This window comes from Neltuma alba, unplaced genomic scaffold (assembly GCF_004799145.2).
Source record: "Neltuma alba isolate B1F8T4 unplaced genomic scaffold, ASM479914v2 tig00010519_pilon, whole genome shotgun sequence".
NCBI classification, from domain to species: domain Eukaryota; kingdom Viridiplantae; phylum Streptophyta; class Magnoliopsida; order Fabales; family Fabaceae; genus Neltuma; species Neltuma alba.
This window is the reverse complement of record NW_021635394.1, coordinates 709,119-729,284: the sequence shown is the minus strand read 5'-3', so window position 1 is coordinate 729,284 and position 20,166 is coordinate 709,119. Positions and strand designations below refer to the sequence as shown.

Genomic DNA, 20,166 nt, shown 5'->3' with positions numbered 1-20,166 from the left:
ATTGATGAGATGTGATAATCTTACTTTTATATCTCCAATACTCTCTCCATCCTTCATTTTGAATAATTCGAATTCTATGGTGAGAGTGTTGATTCCTGCTCTGTTTTACGCTGGTTGTCTCTTCGTGTGTAATTTCTAGTGCCTTCCACATTTCTTGCGCAATCTTCAGGCTTGAAACCCAGAAGTATTCTTTTTGACTCAGGGCAAAGGTTAGCATGTTGATTGCCTTGTTATTTAGTAGCACCATCCTTTTATCTTCTTTGTCAAACTCTCTCGTGCTTTTAGGGACTTGTTGATTATCTACTAATTTTTTTGGAACATAGTTCCCATGCTCTATCATGTCCCATAACCCATATTCAGTGGCTTTAATAAAAATGTTCATCCTCATCTTCCAAAAGATGAAGTTTTCTCTGTTGAAGCCCAGTGATTTTGACGTTGAGCATCCTTCGAGTAGTATGCTATCTCCAAATCCTACCATTAGATCTCTCTTCAGACGACTAAATCTCTAATGAAGAAACCTGCCCTGATACTAAATGTTAGTGGTAGTTTCACCCAAGAGGGGGTGAATTGGGTGATATACAAAATTTGGACTTAATGAAATAAATGAACAAATAAAACAGTCGAGATAAGTTTGGAGGGATTTCACCAAATAGCAATGACATAGGAGTCTATACTGGTTCGGTCTCAACCACTTGAGCTATGTCTAGTCCTCAGAGAGCCTCTAAGATTTTCACTAAATCCCCAAGATTCAATAGGCTCTCGGTGCCTTGGTACAGCAATAGTTGAATCTCCCTTAATCACTCCCCTTTACTACCCATAAGATTACAACCCCTCAAGAGTCCACAATATTGAGTAACTCAAAAATTTGAGTAAAAGAAATTTTAGACTCTCTCACAGAGTATAAATTATGAACACCAGAGTTCGGTACAGGGAACAGAGTATTAAATGCAACAGGAAATTTCAACAGACAATAGTTCGTGAATTCAATACTTCATTCAATACTCTTCACGCCATTTATAGTTAGAGTATTTCAGTTATCTATTAGACTGAAGAGCTTCTAGTTGTTGGAAGATCACTTGCATTTGCTCAGCAATTACAATGGTTTTTTGTTCTAACATAGTAGGTTTAAGTCTATAATTTATCCATTGTGCTTTGTAATCTGCAGAAGTCTCTTAGCACAAGTAAACTTTCTTCTTCAAGCAAATGTAAATGAATAACAGAAAAGATGATAATTTTTTTATATTTATACAACAAATGAAAAACATAGAATTAATCATCAGATATTCAAAAAGTAAGATGAACTTACTTGATTGATGTCTTGATCGATAATCCCTTGATCGATCATATTATCGATTAATTACAAAGAAGTAGACTTAACAGATGTGTGCATTTATGGAGTTCATTATAGATCAAACAATAATAGAACAAGTGATCAATAAATGGTGACATACGAGCAAAGTGATCTTAGCAAGTGAAGTTCTTCTGAAATCTGTGCAAGGTTTATTTCTTCCAAATTTGTATGCCTTCGTATCTTAGAAAAAAATGATTAAAGAAGGTTGAGAAAAGCTTAAAGATACTATAAAGAACCTTTCTGGACGATCATCATGAATAATAGCTTTGAAGAGGTGAATTGATTTATTTATCGAATAGGTGATCAAACAAAGCTTGATCAAACAGTTCATCGATGATTCTAAGTTATCGTGGAAAACAACTTTTAAGAACTATGATCTAACACTTGATCGATAAAAGTTTGATCGAAGAGATGATCCAAAAGCAATTCATAAAGACTTAGATAACTATGTACAAAGATAAATTGATGATCGATTAAATAATCGATTAATAGATAATCGATTAACTGATCAATTAAAGACTGTAAAAAGTGTGATTTAGAAAATACCAGAATAAGGCTTTGATCGAACAAGTTATTAATAAATCAATGATCAATAAGGTGTTCAATAATTTATAAAGTATTTAAGACAGTGAGTAAAACAAGGAAACTTACCAACTATCTGAGTCATTATCGATTACCTCCTGATCGATTAAGTGATCAATAATCCTTTTGTTGTAGGCGAGGAAGTTAAAGTCTTATCTTGATAGCTTATCGATCACCCAATAATTGATTAAGTGATCAATTATTTCTTGTAACATCTTATATTAAGCAGTTATACTAATGATCGATCAGTCAATCGATCAACTCATTTATCTAACAAGTTATTAAACAAAGTAAATTATAATCATGTGATTGATTAATCACAACAGTAAATGGATACAAAACACTTTGACAATTATCTGGCACATGTTCAAATAATTAGTGACTGAAAAAGGAACTTAGAATCTTAATTTGTTATTATCAAAACACTTAAATCAAAAAAAGGAACCATACAAACTTAACAAATAAATTAAAATTAAATTATTCTGAAAAATGATTTACAAGGTCAATTAATAGTCATAAATCCAAATACATATATATTTATATGCATATTATTTTAATGTTATAATTAATATAATTTGTTGACTTATCTGATTATTGATTTGGGTTGATTTCACATATTTAATTATATTTATATATGACGGAAGGCCAATATGAAAGAATTTACAAAGATATTGGGTTAAGGGAAGGAAAAAATAAAGAGAACTATCTAATTAAATATTAAGATAATTTAAAATTATACCATAAGTAATTGAAATAAGTAGTTATTGAGTAATAAGTAATATACTTATGTTGAACGAGATTTTGATGCAAAATGGCCTCCCCTATATTGGTTAAGCTAAAAGAAAAAGAAAAAGAAATAAATTTTGTATCGTGTTATAATTTATTCAATGATGCTTTTCTTTAATGTTATTGAGCATCATTTCTTGTCATTCTTACTGAGATTTTATTTTGCAGCTCTCAAAGGCATCCAAAAAGTAAGTTGGGAATATATATATATATATATATATATATATAGATGTAACTCAAATACAATCAATTATATAGAATACAAATTCTAATAAATTCTAGTCGCTAATTAAGTTTTCAAAAAACCTTTGCATCCAGAAGATTAAGTCCATTTAAATCCTGTTCCTTGTTATTTAGTATGAACTAAGTTGTAGTTTGCCAACTGTTTGCAATGTGAGCGCGCGTATGCTATGGAACTTAATTCAAACCGTCAAAGATTATTCCCATCAACGTACACCTTTAAAAGCACGCGCCACTAATCCTGAGAGAAATAAGGCATTTAAATTAAACTAAACTGCTTACCATCATAGTTTTATATAAGAAGCGATGAAAACTAAAAGATCAAAATTTCCAGACAAAACAACAAAGCCAATAACAATAACAACTGAGTTTCACCCATTTCTAGGGTTTTCCATTTGTAGTAACATCTGAACCATTATTACTCTTGGAATGGGAACTTCCAATGATAGAAGTGATAGCAGCCACAAGAGCTGCAGTGAAATTGGGATCCGCTGTAATAGCTGCCGTTGCTGCATTCACCGTATCAGTGAACGACGTCGTTCCCTGAGAGACCCTCGGGTGTTGATCACCCAGAGCCTTACCGAAAATCTTGGGCGGCGGCGGCTCCGTTTGATGATCAGTGAGATCCAAAATTATAGTGGGGAATGGAGCTGAGGCTGTTAGAGTAGCCATGTTGTGTGAGTAAGCAAACATTGAAGCACTTCCTAAAAGATTAGGGTTTATGAGGTTATTGTGATGATGAGGATGATCTGAACTTTGAATTGATCCTGAAAGAATGGTTGAAACAGCTGAAGATGTTGTGGAAGCCATAGCTTTTGCGGCTGGAGGAAGTGGATGATTGTGTTGTCCTTCGTATGTAGTCATCAGAATGCTTCTATCTTCGGCACACCTCTGAACCTGTGAAGAAAAACGTCAGTCTTATTCATAAAAAATAAATAAATTATACAATGATATATAATTACAATGCTATCTCCGATTATAAATATAAGAGCTAATAGAGGAGTTTGTTTTGATGATAAATATGATATCTCAATATGTTAATTTGTCTCCCTAATTTATAATTTTTTCTAAATTCTCCTTATTGGTTGTATACATAAGAAGATTTTTCATCAAATGAGTAGTGTCTAATAAAAATGATTAAAATGAGTACTTGATGAAAATCAACATTATGTTTTCTACAAATAAATAACTTAACTAATTTTTTTAATCTCTAAATTAATTTTCTAAATCTTACATTTGGAACAATCATAATAGACATCATAAAAACGAATAGAAGAAAAACAAATTCATTTCTCTTCGAGATACCTAATGACAACAATGTATATATAGGGAAAATAACAAATAAAGGAGGTGGAATATATGATATTCCAATTTGAGAAGCTAAGGAAATATAATGACAGAGAGGGAAGTTCTTCCCAAATTGAAATCTCGAAATTCAGTAAAATGACAACAATGTCCTTGGTCATTTTTTTTTTTAAAAAAAAAAGCGCTCAACCCTCACTTGTGGCTGGCCCCCAGTGTGGTGGTTGCCAATGATTTCTTTTTTGTCATAGCTTTTTTTTTGGCCATGTGAGAATATTGTATGAAAGTGGTGGGGGTGGGATTTGATCCCACTACCCTTTGGTCATTTGGGCCAACAAAAAGGCAAATAATCATTGGACTATTAAAGACTTTTTAATTTTATAATGCAAACAAAAATATAAGTTGACTTTTTCACTGTGACTCCAGCCCGTAGCAACAATTTATCTGAGGATGACAAGTCTTAATTGAGAAATAATAGTCTAAATTTGATATTAACAAAGCAACTTTTCCTGATGCATAACAAGAAATAACATGTATATTAATTAAAAATGACAATAATTTATTTGAAAACAACATATCTTTATTGAAAAATGACAAGTCTAAACTTAAGATTAATAATGTGTTTTTTCTTGATACATAATAAGAAATAGCATGTACATAATTAAAAATGACAATAATTTATTTGAAAATATGTCTTTATTGAAAAATAACAAATCTAAATTTGAAATTAATAATGTATCTTTTCCCGATATATAATAAGAAATAACACGTACATTAATTAAAAATGATAATAATTTATTTGAAAATGACATGTCTTTATTGAAAAATGACAAGTCTAAACTTGAGATTAACCATGTGTTTTTTCCTGATACATAACAAGAAATAGCATGTACACTAATTAAAAATGACAACAATTTATTTGGAAATCATGTTATTCCCAAATAAAATGACATGATTCCCAAATAAATTGTTGTCATTTTTAATTAATGTACATGCTATTTTTTGTTATGTATCAGGAAAAGACACATTATTAATGTTAAGTTTAGATTTGTCATTTTTCAGTAAAGACATGTCATTTTCGAATAAATTGTTGTTATTTTTAATTAATGTACGTGTTATTTCTTGTTATGTATCAGGAAAAGTTGTTGTGTTAATATCAAATTTAGACTTGTTATTTCTCAATTAAGACTTATCATTCCCAAATAAATTGTTGTCACGGACTGGAGTCACAGTAAAAGAGTCAACTTATATTTTTATTTGCATTATAAAATTAAAAAGTCTTTGATGGTCCAATGGCTATAGTTTTTTTTTTTTGTTGGCCCAAATGACCAAGGGATAGTAAGATCAAATCTCACCCCTACCACTTTTATGCAATATTCTCACATGGCCAAAAAAAAAGCTAGAACAAGAAAAAAAAAATGCCTGCAACCACCACACCAATGGCCGACACTGGTGCCTGCGAGCAATGGCCAGCCACCGGTGAGAGCTAAGCCCTTTTTTTAAACCAAAAAACAAAAGACCAAGGGCATTTTTGTTATTTCACTAAATTTCAAAATTTCAATTTGGGAAGGACTTTTCTTTCTGTCATTACATTTCCTTAACTTCCCAAATTAGAATATCATATATTCCACCTTCTTTATCTGTTATTTTCGCATATATTTATATATGAACACTTAACGTGAATTGCTAAAGGTTTGTCATGTTCATGTTCTGTAATAAAACTGCCACTTCTTATACTGTTCAAAGGCATTTAAATTAAAGCGATACTCCAAGTTGCATTCAAGTTTTCGATTTATCTTAACCGTTATCTCTGGTGCATATATACCAATCAATTATTCTTTAAATGAACATGAGGATGATCAGCCAAACTTTCAAATTAAAGATATTGTTGTTATTTTATAGTAACAACAATTCAACATTAAAGATTACTGAGAGCTTTGCTACAGATTAAATTAGAGAATATTTCTCCTAATGTGACTTAGCTTTTTAAAAATTTATAAGGCTTGAATATGATATCATACTCATAAGAAATCAGATTCCCTTTTATTTGACCCAATCACCATTACTAATTTCCATTTCTATAAAAAAAACTAGTTAAAATTATGATAATCGATTTCAGGACAAATAAAACTACTTTTTGATGAAGAGAGAAGAGGATTACATACTTGTTTTCGTACAGGACAAGCAGTTCCCATGGAACAACGATAATAAGCTCGGGGACAAGGGTTTCCTTTTGCCATCTTTTGCCCATATTTTCTCCATTGGCATCCATCTGCTATCTGTCAGTGCCAAAAACATAATGAAATTTATTATGTAAATTTCATCACACAAGAGGGAAAAATAAATTAATGCTTCATATATAACTATGGCTAAATTATTCAACTAATTAATCTCATTTAATTTATCTTCTACAATTTCATAGTAGTGAAACCACCTTGAAATCTATCATCATACACGTATATATGGAGACCGTACCCTTGTATCATTAAGTTATCTATTATTTTGTTAACAAGCATGTGACACGTACGTCAAAAGAATTATTCACACAAATTAAAATTTGAAAAGGTCTATTATCATTGATGGATTTTGGAATAACAAATTGATAGCATAATTATTTACTAAAATTTAAAATCTAGATTTTCTTTCAGTGATCTTAGAGAAAAAGCGTCTGTGGGAACCCACAAACCTTTCTTTTTTCTTTTTTTTTTACATAGTTAATATTATTACCGGTCTTTACAGTTTAATTGAATTTTGGTTTCAATTCCTGTAATTTCAAATACTTTGTGTTGGTACTTATAGTCAGTTGATTTGAGTTTAAATATAGAGAATAAAACCAAAACTTGTTAAAAGTTAAAAAACCAGTTGTTAAACTTAGACTAAATAAAACTATGAAGAGCAAATATAAAGACCACTAACAATAGTATTTACTCCTTTCTCTTTTTTTTTGGGTGAAAAGTATTTACTCCTTTCTACATTTACGGTCATGTGCTTAGAGATTATTTATTCGCAAAAAGTTAACAATTCATGGGGGATTCATTGACAAAATTTCAAAATCAAGAACTATATACTCTTTTTTGGTTACCCAGAGTATCCTCCCACTCGAATGGTGAGAGACTAATTTCTCGGGGTACTATCAGGCATCGCAGCAGGGACTTCTCCCAACAGTGTTTATTCCATACACACCACCCCAAGGATCGAACCTAGAACATGATATTTAAGGTGCCCAAGTCCCTTCCACTTCTTAATAGTTTGTGTTAGAACACCAACAAGCCCAATTACATCTATCACTAAACAGTAGCCCAAGACATACACACCTAAAGCCTAAACACAGCACGACACTCGTGAAAATTGAAATTGTATCTCTCAGTACATGTGTGCACAGCTAGCTCTAAGAATATTCTAGAATATTTTTCTGTATATATACCCTTGTAGACTATTCACAATATGGAAAATGATACAAAGTCATTTCAGAATTATGTTTCTCAGTCTCTTTGTTACTGTTGTGCCTTTTGTCTACTATTTTTCTTCTTTTGCTAAAATGGTATCAGAGCTGTAGGCGTCACCGCCATGGCAGATCCCTCAAAGAGCCCAATCTCCCACTCCTCTAGTACCTCTAACCCTATCACTTCCTAAACCACTCTCTTTAACCCTCCCAATGTCTCATACTTCATCATCGTCAAGCTAAACCATGAAAGCTACCTTATATGGAAGGCACAAATATTGCCATATCTTTATGGCCAATGTTACTTCTATTACATTGATGGTTCCAATCCTCAGCCTCCAACCAAACTCTTTGATGGCACTCCTAATCCAGCCTATATCAAGTGGTTCAAGCAGGATCAGCTGGTGCTATATCTCTCCTCATTTCATCTCTATCTGAAAAACTTATTGCTCAAGTCGTGAGACACAAAACATCCAGAGCTATGTGGATGGCTCTAGAAACTATGTTCTCTCAACAGTCTCAAGCTAAATACCTCCAACTCCACCAACAACTCATCATTTAAAGGAAGGCGGTGAGTCCATTTCTGAATATCATCAATGTGCCACTCTTCTTGTTGATTCCTTGGTAGCCACAGGAAACCCAGTCTCTGGTGTTGATTTTAATATTTATCTCTTTGGTGGACTTGGCTCTGACTATGATTCCATAGTCACCTCACTTACTATAAGGCGAGAAATCCTTTCCTCAGAGGAAATCCTTAGTCATCTTCTTTCTTATAAAGCCAAACAAACCCAAAACATAGGCACTCAAGTTACTCAAATTATGGCCAACACTGCAAAAATCTTAGATGGTCTCCTTCCTACACTTACACAATGAGGTAGACGTGGCTGCTTTTTCAGAGGTTGTGGAGGATGATTTTTTTTCGACAATAGAGGTCATGGATACAGAGGTGGCAGAAACTTTTATGGGCAGTGTGGTGGTCGTACAGCACCCTCTCTCTTCCCTACCACCACCACTAATATCTGTCAACTGTGCCATGAACATGGTCACACACTGTTTGCCTGCCCTCATCGCTATGATCATAACTTTCGGCCTCCTCACACCAATTCTTATTCTGCAAATTACTCTATCTTCCTTTCAGCTATGGAAGATACACTTTGGTATCCTAATACAGGAGCTACTAATCACATGACTACAGATCTTTCAAAGCTAAATATCCACTCCATTCCTTACTAAGGTCATGAACCTGTGCAAGTTGGTAATGGTGCTCTACTCTCTATTCACAACACTGGTGCTGGACAACTCACCGCACAAAATGGCAAATACCTTCTTACCCAACTTCTTCATGTTCCTAATATCTCTCAAAATCTTTTATCAATCTATCAATTTTGTGTTGATAATAATGTTTTCTTTGAATTTCACGCTCATTGTTTGATTGTGAAGGATGCCAAGACTCGCCAAACACTGCTTCAAGGTCCCAACCATAACAATCTTTATCCTCTACGTGGATTGCAACCTTCTTCATCTATTGTTGCATGCCTTTGTGTCCGTGCCTCTCTCAGTCAATGGCATAATCGTTTGGGTCATCTTGCCTTTCGCACAATTCAACATATCATCTCTTCCAACTCCTTACTTGTTTCAACCACTTCAGTTCCCTCTCAGTGTTCAGCATGCAGAGTCTCCAAGAGTCATCGTCTATCTTCACCATTGTCTCCATACTACTCATCTGCTTCACTAGATCTTGTTTTTTTTTATGTTTGGGGTCCCTCCCCTATTATGTTTGTAGATGGCTATTGTTATTATCTCTATTTTATTGATAATCATTCTCATTTTATGTGGTTTTTCCCTACTAGAACTAAGGATGAAGTTGTTCCTACCTTTTTGTCTTTCAAAACTCTTGTAGAAAACTTGGTTAATAGAAAAATCAAGAGTTTCCAATCTGATTGGGGTGGTGAATTTTGCCCTCTTAAGAAACTTTTCTCTTATCTTGGTATTCATCATTACATAACTTGTCCTCACACTCGCACACAAAACGACACTGTTGAGAGACGCCACAAAACAATTGTTGAAACAAGTCTTTACCTTCTCTCCTACACTACACTTCCACACAAATTCTGGTCTTATGCCTTCTCCACTGCCACATATCTTCTTAACAGACTCCCCATTCTCACACTTAACAACCTAAGTCAATTCCAACAATTATTTCACAACAAGCCCAATTACCAATTTCTCAAAGTTTTTTAGCTCTGCTTGCTGGCCCAACTTACGTTCCTACACTAAAAACAAATTAGAGCCAAGATCCACTCTTTGTGTCTTTCTAGGCTACGATGCAAATCACATGGGCTACATTTGTTTACACCCTCCCTCTGGCCGAATCTATCTCTCATGTGATGTCCTCTTTAATGAAACCCAATTTCCATATCATCACTTAACTTAAACTGCCACTCAGCCCAATCAAATACCACTCTACCTTTTGTTTCTCTAGGCCCACATTCCATAAGCCTAACTACTTATCCTCCAAATCCACTTGCCACTCCCCTCCCTCTTCACGTGACTCATCTCCTTTCCCTACCAATCCAAACCCTATCACACTGTCGACATCACCATCCTCTCCCTTTCACGAGTTACCTTCTTCCTCCAGCTCTGCCTCACCTCTGCCCTCTGCAACTCAAATCGGTACAACCCCTCTCCATCCAATGGTCACCAGATCCCATGCACACATCTCCAAACCTAAAGTTTTCTCAGATGGCACTATACCGTGGCCCTTATGTCGAGCTCTCTCTGCCATCACCTCTCTCAACTCTGTACCCTCCTCTATCACTGAAGCCCTTAAACACGCTTTATGGCGCAAGGCTATGGCTGAAGAATTTCAGGCGCTCCTTGACACTAAAACTTAGCACTTGGTCCCTCCTGATTCTCCTCAAAATCTCATCAGGTGTAAATTGATTTTTCACATCAAATACTCACCATTCAGTGCAATTGATCCCTTCAAAGCTCGACTTATTGCTAAGGGCTTTTACCAACAACCTAGTCTTGATTATTTAGAAACCTTCTCTCCTATAGATAAACCTATCACTATACACCTAATCATCTCCCTGGCTGCTTTAAAAGGGTGGTCCTTTTGGCAACTTGACGTCCAGAACACTTTTCTTCATGGTTCCCTCACTGAAAACATCTACATGTCTCAACCTCTAGGTTTTATCCATCCTAACTATCCTCACTTTATCTGCAAACTTCACCATTCTCTTTATAGCTTACAACAGGCTCCTCAAGCCTGGTTCTCTTGTCTCAGCACATGCCTCACTCAACTTGAGTTCTCAGGTTCTAAATCTAATCCTTCGTTATTTATTTTCAACTCTCCTTCTTGTCAGTTGTATGTACTCATCTATGTGGATGATATTATCTTAACTGGCTCTTCTAATGATGCTCTTACTACTCTGATTATAATTGTCAGCTCTACCTTTCTTATTAAAGATTTGGGGCCTTTACATTATTTTCTTGGAGTAGAAGCTTATAGAGTGTCTACTGGTCTTATTATGTCTTAGCATAAATACATTGTTGATTTGTTAAAACGTGCTAACATGATTAAAGCTCACTCTATGGCATCTCCAGGCTATAAACACCAAACTTTATTCTACTCATCCTTGCTTTTCTGACCCTACTCTTTATCATAGCATAGTAGGTAGTCTCCAATATTCATCTTTCACTTGTCCAAATATCTCCCATGTTGTCAATCCTATGTGTCAACTTACACACGAGCCCATTGAACCACACTGGACTGCTGTAAATTGCTACTTGTGTGCTACTGCTTATTATGGATTGCATTTCAAATGTTCCCTCAATCTCTCCTCGTTCTCTGCTGCTGTTTATGAAACTCCACCTCTTGAAGCTTACTCTGATGCAAATTAGGGTGGTTGCCTTGTAGATTCATGATCCACTGCTGGTTTTGTCATCTATTTTGGTCCTAATATTATATCTTGGAGTTCCAAGAAACAACCAACAGTTTCCAGATCCAGCACCGAGGCAAAGTACTGTTCCCTTTCTAATACGAGCAGTGAACTCATATGGATTCAAAATCTACTTGGCAAGTTAAACATTTCTCTCACTCAAGCTCCAATACTGTATTGTGATAATTTAGGAGCAACCTATCTTGTTGCTAATCCTGTCTTCCGTTCTCATGCTAAACACAGCACTGGACTACCATTTTGTTCAAGAAAGAGTGGTAGCCAGACAAGTTCATATTGCCATTGTCTCCTCCAAAGATCAAATTGCTAACATTCTAACCAAGCCTCTCGTCACAAATAGATTTCTACAGCTAAGGACGAGTCTTAATGTCACACTAGTGCCATAAGACTCCCGGGGGGATGTTAGAACACTAACAAGCCCAATTACATCTATCACTAAATAGAGGCCCAAGACATACATACCTAAAGCCCAAACACAGCACCACACTTGTGAAACTTGAAATTGTATCTCTCAATACATATGTGTACAGCTGGCTCTAGGAATATTCTAGAATGGTTTTCTGTACATATACACTTATAGTGGCACTGTTCATGATATGGAAAATGATATAAAGTCATTTTAGAATTATGTTTCTCAGTCTCTTTGTTACCGTTGTGCCTTTTGTCTTGTATTTTTCTTCTTTCGCTAAAAGTTTGGAGAAAAGTATGGCTGATCGATATGGGCTTGCTAGGCGGATATTATGAAGCCAAAAAAAGTAGAATATAATTTGCAAAATTAATGAATGAAATCAAATACTAACCATTGGAGTCTCAGATCGAGCTCGAACAGAAACACGAGCTTTCCTGACGAGTGATATGGTTTCTGATGAAATGCTTTTTGTATGATCACTATTATGATGATCGTTCCCATAACCTTTGTTAAGTGGCTGATGATCATTATTATTTGTGCTCTTCTCAATCTTGCATTCCATCAAATCAAGCATATTATTATTGCTTTTGCTTTCTCTCAATTTGCCTTCACTTTTATTACTATCTTCAACTAATAGCCCTGTCATATTCATTCCTCTTTTCCTCTCAATCTGATCTCCACTGCCTTCTTCTACCTACACAAACCCAAACACAAGACAACAAATTTCATATGCATGTACTGCTACTTAATTGGTCTGTTCAAGAATCTCCAAAGCATGCAAAATATTGAAAATAGGGAAATTATAATGAATGCTAATGTCACGCTAAATATTATAGTGATAATATGTATTAGAGGCTACTAATTAGCCCATATGCAAGAATATGTATACATGAAATTCTAAGAGGAAAGAAAAAGAAAGAAAAATTAAAAGAACTATCTAATCTGTAAAAACACTTTGCCACGTTCAAGAATGCATTGATTCAACACAATGGTGAGAAAAAAACACATTACACTAACATTGTTCAGTAAATACAGAGTAGAAAGGATTGAGTCTATATATATATATATATATATATATATATATTGAGGATGGTTTAGTCAAAAATGTGTATGCATATATATTATATATCTCTCAAACAAAAATTGCAGATGAGAGTTTTAGCTTAATTTTCATCTGACAACGGCTTAATCACATGTTGATGGTTGGACAAAGAATACAAGAGAATGAAAGCCAGAGTCATGATGAAGTTAGAACCCCATGAATCTGGAGCCCAGAAGCGAAGAAAAATCCATTAATTTGGAATAATAATTAGATTAAACCAGAGTGCTGCAACCCTCTTTCTCTCGATAATTTTGCTTTATGTTGTATATATTTGATGAGAGGCTATCTCTCTCTCTCTACATATATATATAGATATAGATATAGATATATTACACATACCTCATTATTACTTTGCGTCCGCTTGAGCTTGGTAAGTTTCAATTTCAGGGCATTGTAGTTTAGGTTCACTTGATCAAGCAAATCTCTCAGACGTTGATTTTCAGCTTTTATCTGCTGCAATTCAGCTAACAAAGCTACATACTGAACCCAGAAGGTTAAATAAATTTCAGCCATTTATATCCTTCAACATGATGAAAATAGCTACTACCTCCATTCCTAAATATTAGAGGTAGGCAGAGGATTCATTTTGACTCTAAATTTAAGACCTCAACTCACTTTACTTTTTAAATTTATAATTTTTTTTTATCAAAATACTCTTATTGATTACACATGTTAAGAGGGCTACAGATCAAAAGGTAGCTCCTATACACATAATTAAACAGTTATAAAGAGTGTAGTTTAGGAAAATCAAGACATATTTGTTGTAAATAGCTAACTTAATTAATTTATTTAATAGTCATAAATCATTTATCAAGCTCTTATGTTAAGGAGCGGAAACAGTACTATATATACAACACACACATCAACAAAGAGATTACGTGCCTCTTTTTTCTTGTTCTCTTCCATGGCGTATGATGCCCCATCATCCACCATCGATCTGTTGCTACTGCTCGTCACAGTCACAAGATCTAAACTCGCCTGCATCATAAGTCTTCATCAAGATTAAATTCAAACTGTCTAAGCACACGTCCATCTACATAATTGTGGCTTCTAATGAATTTCCTGCGTATTAAAAAAGTTAACAAATAAAAAAGTATAGGTTTCAAATAAAGGATGATGAAACAGCCATTCATACCAATGTAATATATCATGAAGATCGATCTCAGTGCACAACAGAGAGAATTGAAGGATTAATGATTTATTATTAATTACTTACATCAGCGTGAAGCTCTGTGGGCCCGTTTAGCATCATCAGATCATCATCATGATCATGTTGATAATCATCAGTCTTGATTTTTTTGTCAGAGAAGAAATCCATCTCCTGCAGGAAACGTTTCTGGTGATAAAACGACGTCGTTGAGGGAGAAGAATGGGCTTCCATGGTGAACGTGGAAGAATAAGAAGAAGAAGAAGTACCTGATGCGGGTAAAAGGAGGAAGAAAGTGGTTGAAAGAGCATCAAAAGAGAGTCATGGAAGGGTGTGTTGTGTTGTGCCCACAAGTTCTAACAGAAACAAGAAGAGAGAGAGAGAAGCAAAGGAATAGAGAGAGAGTGTGTTGAATGAGTATGGGGATCAAATAAGAGTCATGGAGGGGTGCTTGTGGTTGTGCCCACACGTTTCAGGAGGAGGTTGTTTTGGGGGGGGGGGGGGAGTGAAGAAGTGTGTGATAGTTTGAAGTCAGAGACAGAAAGAGATGCCATAAACTCGGCAAAAGAAATGGTCGCTTTGGACGACTCAGACCATTTATTTATTCTTTGAAAAATATTTGGACACGCGCTGAGGTAAGATGGTGCGTAAGCTCTACACGTGGCGCTTCTTTATTGCTCCATGTTTACATGGCCAAAATAAAGACTCAAGTTATTCGTGGCGTTCCTCCATCGCATCTGCTGCAAATCATCATCACTCCATTACAATATGAGGAATGCTTAGTTATATAATTTAAGTATATATTTATTATATTTTATATTTAAATGTGGAGGCACAGCACAATAGATAAATAAAATTCTGATATAAATCTTTTTTATTTAGAATTTATTATAAATAAATTAATAATTTGTGATGAGTGCATATGCATATGTGTCTGTGCATGTAAGCCTTAGCTATGTTTTGTTATTCAAGTAAAAGTTTCCCACACACATTTTTTTTTTTTTTTGCCAAATATGTACCATCAATATCTAAACCAGGAAGAAATTTTTATATTATGTGATATAGATGAGATGACATCTTTATTTTTCACCAAGTAACGAGCTAATATCATGTACCCGTGCTTGTGACGGATATGTTTTTATGTAAATTAAAATTTGTAATAAACTACCACCTCTGTTTTTAATTATAAGATCCCATTTGTAATATACAAACAAGATCTGATCTTATAAATAGGACCTTAGGTAGTACTGTTTATTAATATTCCTCCGATTCTAAATATAAGACCCTTATACACACTAATATAAGAGTCTTATATTTAGAACCGGAGGAGTAATAAACAATTACTTTTCACAATTTTTATAATATATGAAAATTAGAAGATTCAGTTATTCATGATAATAGTTATATTATAACATAAAAAAAATATTTATCATCAGTAAGTTTTCACCTATACTACGCCTAAAATGTCCTCTCTTTTTTTGGGCCGCCTAAAATGTTAACAAAACAGGATATGATAAATTTTTTCTCTGGGAACTTGACTTTGTGGATTAAAACTTTAAAAAGTTTTCACGTATCCTTTTAGAAAAACGAATAAACTCTTAAATTTAAAAATTTTGGTCAAATCGCCGCGTTGCCAGCAGCATCCGACACAATGGCATAAAATATCTGAAGCTGAACCACAAAACGTAAAGATAAAATTCACATCCGATGCATTTTGTATATACTGCCTCCTAGAATTAATTAGTATAAAAGTTAGTTTAACTTTCAATTTAATCATACATATAATATCTGAATTTATTTTATTTCTTATATTTATCTATTTTTTCAAGATAATCCTTATAACAATTACATATATTAAAGATTTTATCACATATTAGCTCTACCTAATACATATAATTAGAAAAGATATTTTAGGAAAGATAATACTTATTTATTATAAATAACTAACTTAAATAATTTTCTTAACCTACTTAAATTAGTCAACTAACTCTTATATTAAGGATCAAAGATAATATAAAAGCTCATTTGATTTTTATTTTAGTCTAAATATAAGATCTCAATCCGCTTTACTTCTCATATTTATCTATTTTTTTAAGGTAGTTCTTATAATAATAATAGTTCTAACTAATATATTTAACTAGTAAGGATATTTTAGGAAAGACAATATCTATTTATGATAAATAACTAATTTAAGTAATTTTCTTAATCTACTCAAATTAGTCAACTAGCTCTTACATTAAGGATCGAAGGTAGTATTTTATAATTGATGATATTAATAATTTTATGACCATCAATCAATAACTTGAATAGAAATATAAAAATTGAGCAAAAATTAATTTTTAATTTGATTAATATAATTTTGACTCAATTAAAACTTAAGCCTTAAATTTCGAGTAATTATACACTCAGTTAAAATGTAGTTCCTGAATTTTTATTCAATGCAACTAAGTTCTTAAAATTTTAACCATTTGAAGTATCGGTCCTTAAATTTTAAAAAAATAAAATTATATATATTTTAAAGTTTAAAAAAATACAATTTTAAATGGTTACATTTTATAAGTTTAATCTTCTAAAAAATAATTTTTTTTCATTTTAAGTCCATATCACTAGAACAAAAAATTACAATTTTAAAATAAAATTTGTATATTTTAAAACTATACAAAATTTTTAACTATTACTACAAGTTTTTTAGGAAAAAATATGTCATTAATTGTTATTTTAGATTAGATTTGTCTTAGGTTTAAAAATACAACTATATATAATGTTGGAAAAATTCAAAAAAAAACGTTTTAAATAAAATTTTAATAAATAAAATTTTAAAATAAAAATATAAGTAATTTACTTAAAAAATTTTCAAACTGAATTATAATTTGGGAAAAAGACAGAAAAATGCACATCCAACTCCAAAAGCCCAGAAACGTCCGCCCAATTCCACAAATCCCATTTTGGTACCAAGAGACCAAATTGGGATTATTATGTGAAAGGAAAAGACCACATTGCCCTTCATTTTAAATATTATTTTTAAAATATCACAGCCCTTACTGGCCGGCCGGTCACCGGACCTCCGGCAGCGGCGGTCACCGGAGCTCCGGTGACCAGTCGACAATTGGTCACCGGAGCTCCGGCGGTCGGAATTTTTTTTTTTGAAAATTTTTACAATTTCAATATAACGGTTAACAACTTTTGTAATGTTATTCACAACTTCAGTATAACAATTAACAACAGCTTTTCTGGAAAATTCAACAAACTCCGGCGACCGGAAACAATTATTTTGAAAATTTTTACAACTTCAATATAACCGTTAACAACTTTTGTAATGCCATTCACAACTTCAATATAGCAATTAATAACAGCTTTTTTGGGAAATTCAACAAACTCCGGCGACCGGAAATAATTTTTTTGAAAATTTTTATAACTTCAGTATAGCGGTTAACAACTTTTGTAATCCTATTAACAACTTCATTATAGCGGTTAACAACAACAAACTCAAGCGACCGAAAACAATTTTTTTGAAAATTTTTACAACTTCAATATAGTGGTTAACAACTTTTGTAACTCTATTAACAACTTCAGTATAGCGGTTAACAACAGGTTTTTGAGTTTGTTAAAGGCATTACTGAAGTTATAAAAATGTCACTTTTTGAATTTAAAAACTTGTTGTTAACTGTTATATCAAAGTTGTTAACCGTTATATTAGAGTTGTAAAAATTTTCAAAAAAACGTAATTGTGAACGTTATACTGAAGTTGAAAATTTTTACAACTCCAATATAACCGTTAACAACTTTTGTAATGTCATTCACAACTTCAATATAGCAATTAACAACAGCTTTTCTGGGAAATTCAACAAACTCTGGCAACTGGAAACAATTTTTTTGAAAATTTTTACAACTTCAGTATAGCGGTTAACAACTTTTGTAACCCTATTAACAACTTCAGTATAGCGGTTAACAACAGGTTTTTGAGTTTGTTAAAGGCATTACTGAAGTTATAAAAATGTCACTTTTTGAATTTAAAAACTTGTTGTTAACTGCTATATCAAAGTTGTTAACCGTTATATTGGAGTTGTAAAATTTTTCAAAAAAACGTAATTGTGAACGTTATACTGAAGTTGAAAATTTTTACAACTCCAATATAACCGTTAACAACTTTTGTAATGCCATTCACAACTTCAATATAACAATTAACAACAGCTTTTCTGAGAAATTCAACAAACTCCGGCGACCGGAAACAATTTTTTTGAAAATTTTTACAACTTCAGTATAGCGGTTAACAACTTTTGTAACCCTATTAACAACTTCAGTATAACGGTTAACAACAGGTTTTTTCAACCGCTATACTGAAGTTATTAACCGCTATACTGAAGTTGTTAATAGGGTTACAAAAGTTGTTAACGGTTATATTGAAGTTGTAAAAATTTTCAAAAAAATTGTTTCTGGTCGCCGAAGTTTGTTGAATTTCCCAGAAAAGCTGTTGTTAATTGCTATATTGAAGTTGTGAATGGCATTACAAAAGTTGTTAACGGTTATATTGGAGTTGTAAAAATTTTCAAAATAATTGTTTCCGGTCGCCGGAGTTTGTTGAATTTCCCAAAAAAGCTGTTGTTAATTGCTATACTGAAGTTGTGAATAGCATCACAAAAGTTGTTAACCGTTATATTGAAGTTGTAAAAATTTTCAAAAAAAAAAATTCCGACTGCCGGAGCTCCGGTGACCAATTGTCGGCTGGTCACCGGAGCTCCGGTGACCGCCGCTGCCGGAGGTCCGGTGACCGGCCGGCTAGTAGGGGCTGTGATATTTTAAAAATAATATTTAAAATGAAGGGCAATGTGGTCTTTTCCTTTCACATAATAATCCCAATTTGGTCTCATGGTACCAAAATGGGATTTGTGGAATTGGGCGGACGTTTCTGGGCTTTTGGAGTTGGAGGTGCATTTTTTTGTCTTTTTCCCTTATAATTTTGGGCATTGAAGTTGGTGACTCGAGAGACGCGAAGAGACGAGAAACATCCACGAAGCTTCGTAGGGAACCATTCCATTAGCAAAGTTAAGAACCGCCGGTCAAAACTGCCGACAGTTGATTTCCGGAGGATCATATGTCGGCCCCACCTATTTATTGAACATTTTAAATATATTTACCTATACTAAAAAAATCTTAAAATATGGTAACTTAGATAATAAATTTTCAATTTTATCTCTATACTATAATAAATAAAAGATAAAATAGTATATTCATACTAAAAATTTAATGAAATAATTTATAAATAGAACAAAAAAAATATTTTCTCTATGTTTTATAAATAGGAATAAAGGAATATTTCATAAGATATAAAAACAAATTGGGGGGAAAAATGCATATTCGAACTTGTGTACCTATTCTTTGGAGCAAAAATGTACTTATTACATCTAGGTTTATGGCTTAACTAGGGGGGGGAAAATATTCGCAAAAATTGTTCCCATAGACATCTAACATCGTAAGGTTATTTGAGGAGCAAAAATTAATACGTATAAAATGTTCAAAAAGGGTGAAACTCTTCATGCTGTTAGTTAAGTGAGCTTAACGTCAGTTCAGCAGGAGCTGTGGGTCCCACGTGTTATGTTACATGTAAATGTAGGCAAGTATACTTTTAAAATACTACCTCTCATTCTTAATATAAGAGTTAATTGACTAATTTGAGTAGATTAAAAAAATTAGTTAAGTTAGTTATATTTATAATAAATAGGTGTTGTTTTTTTCCTAAAATACTCTTACTAATAATGTGTATTAGTTAGAATTACCATTTAATGAAACTTCTAACATATACAACTACTACAATGACTAACTTAACAAAAATAGTTAAATATAAG

General features: G+C 33.1%; 1 protein-coding gene across 3 annotated transcripts; it reads right to left on the bottom strand.

Annotated features, from left to right (window-relative positions):
• Positions 1-3,201: 3,201 nt before the first annotated feature.
• Positions 3,202-14,786, bottom strand: LOC114756877 (probable WRKY transcription factor 31). 3 transcript variants are annotated; one of them, XM_028945819.1, is made up of 6 exons: positions 14,393-14,784; positions 14,059-14,154; positions 13,516-13,656; positions 12,466-12,768; positions 6,427-6,540; positions 3,202-3,856 (listed from the first exon to the last, which is right to left on the bottom strand). In XM_028945819.1, exons 1-6 carry the CDS (start codon positions 14,555-14,557, stop codon positions 3,341-3,343), a joined length of 1,335 nt encoding a protein of 444 aa, XP_028801652.1. In that variant the 5' UTR covers positions 14,558-14,784; the 3' UTR covers positions 3,202-3,340. The 3 variants fall into 3 exon arrangements, with proteins under 3 accessions (XP_028801652.1, XP_028801654.1, XP_028801653.1); XM_028945821.1 differs by lacking the exon at positions 12,466-12,768 and having other exon boundaries at positions 14,393-14,786; XM_028945820.1 differs by lacking the exon at positions 13,516-13,656.
• Positions 14,787-20,166: the final 5,380 nt, after the last annotated feature.

Excerpts from the sequence above, each read along its gene's own strand:
- LOC114756877 (XM_028945819.1), bottom strand. The coding sequence starts at position 14,557 with ATGGAAGCCCATTCTTCTCCCTCAACGACGTCGTTTTATCACCAGAAA. Across the intron at positions 6,541-12,465 it reads CTCGATCTGAGACTCCAATG|ATAGCAGATGGATGCCAATG; the intron begins GTTAGTATTTGA and ends TGGCACTGACAG. Across the intron at positions 3,857-6,426 it reads CTTGTCCTGTACGAAAACAA|GTTCAGAGGTGTGCCGAAGA; the intron begins GTATGTAATCCT and ends TTTTCTTCACAG.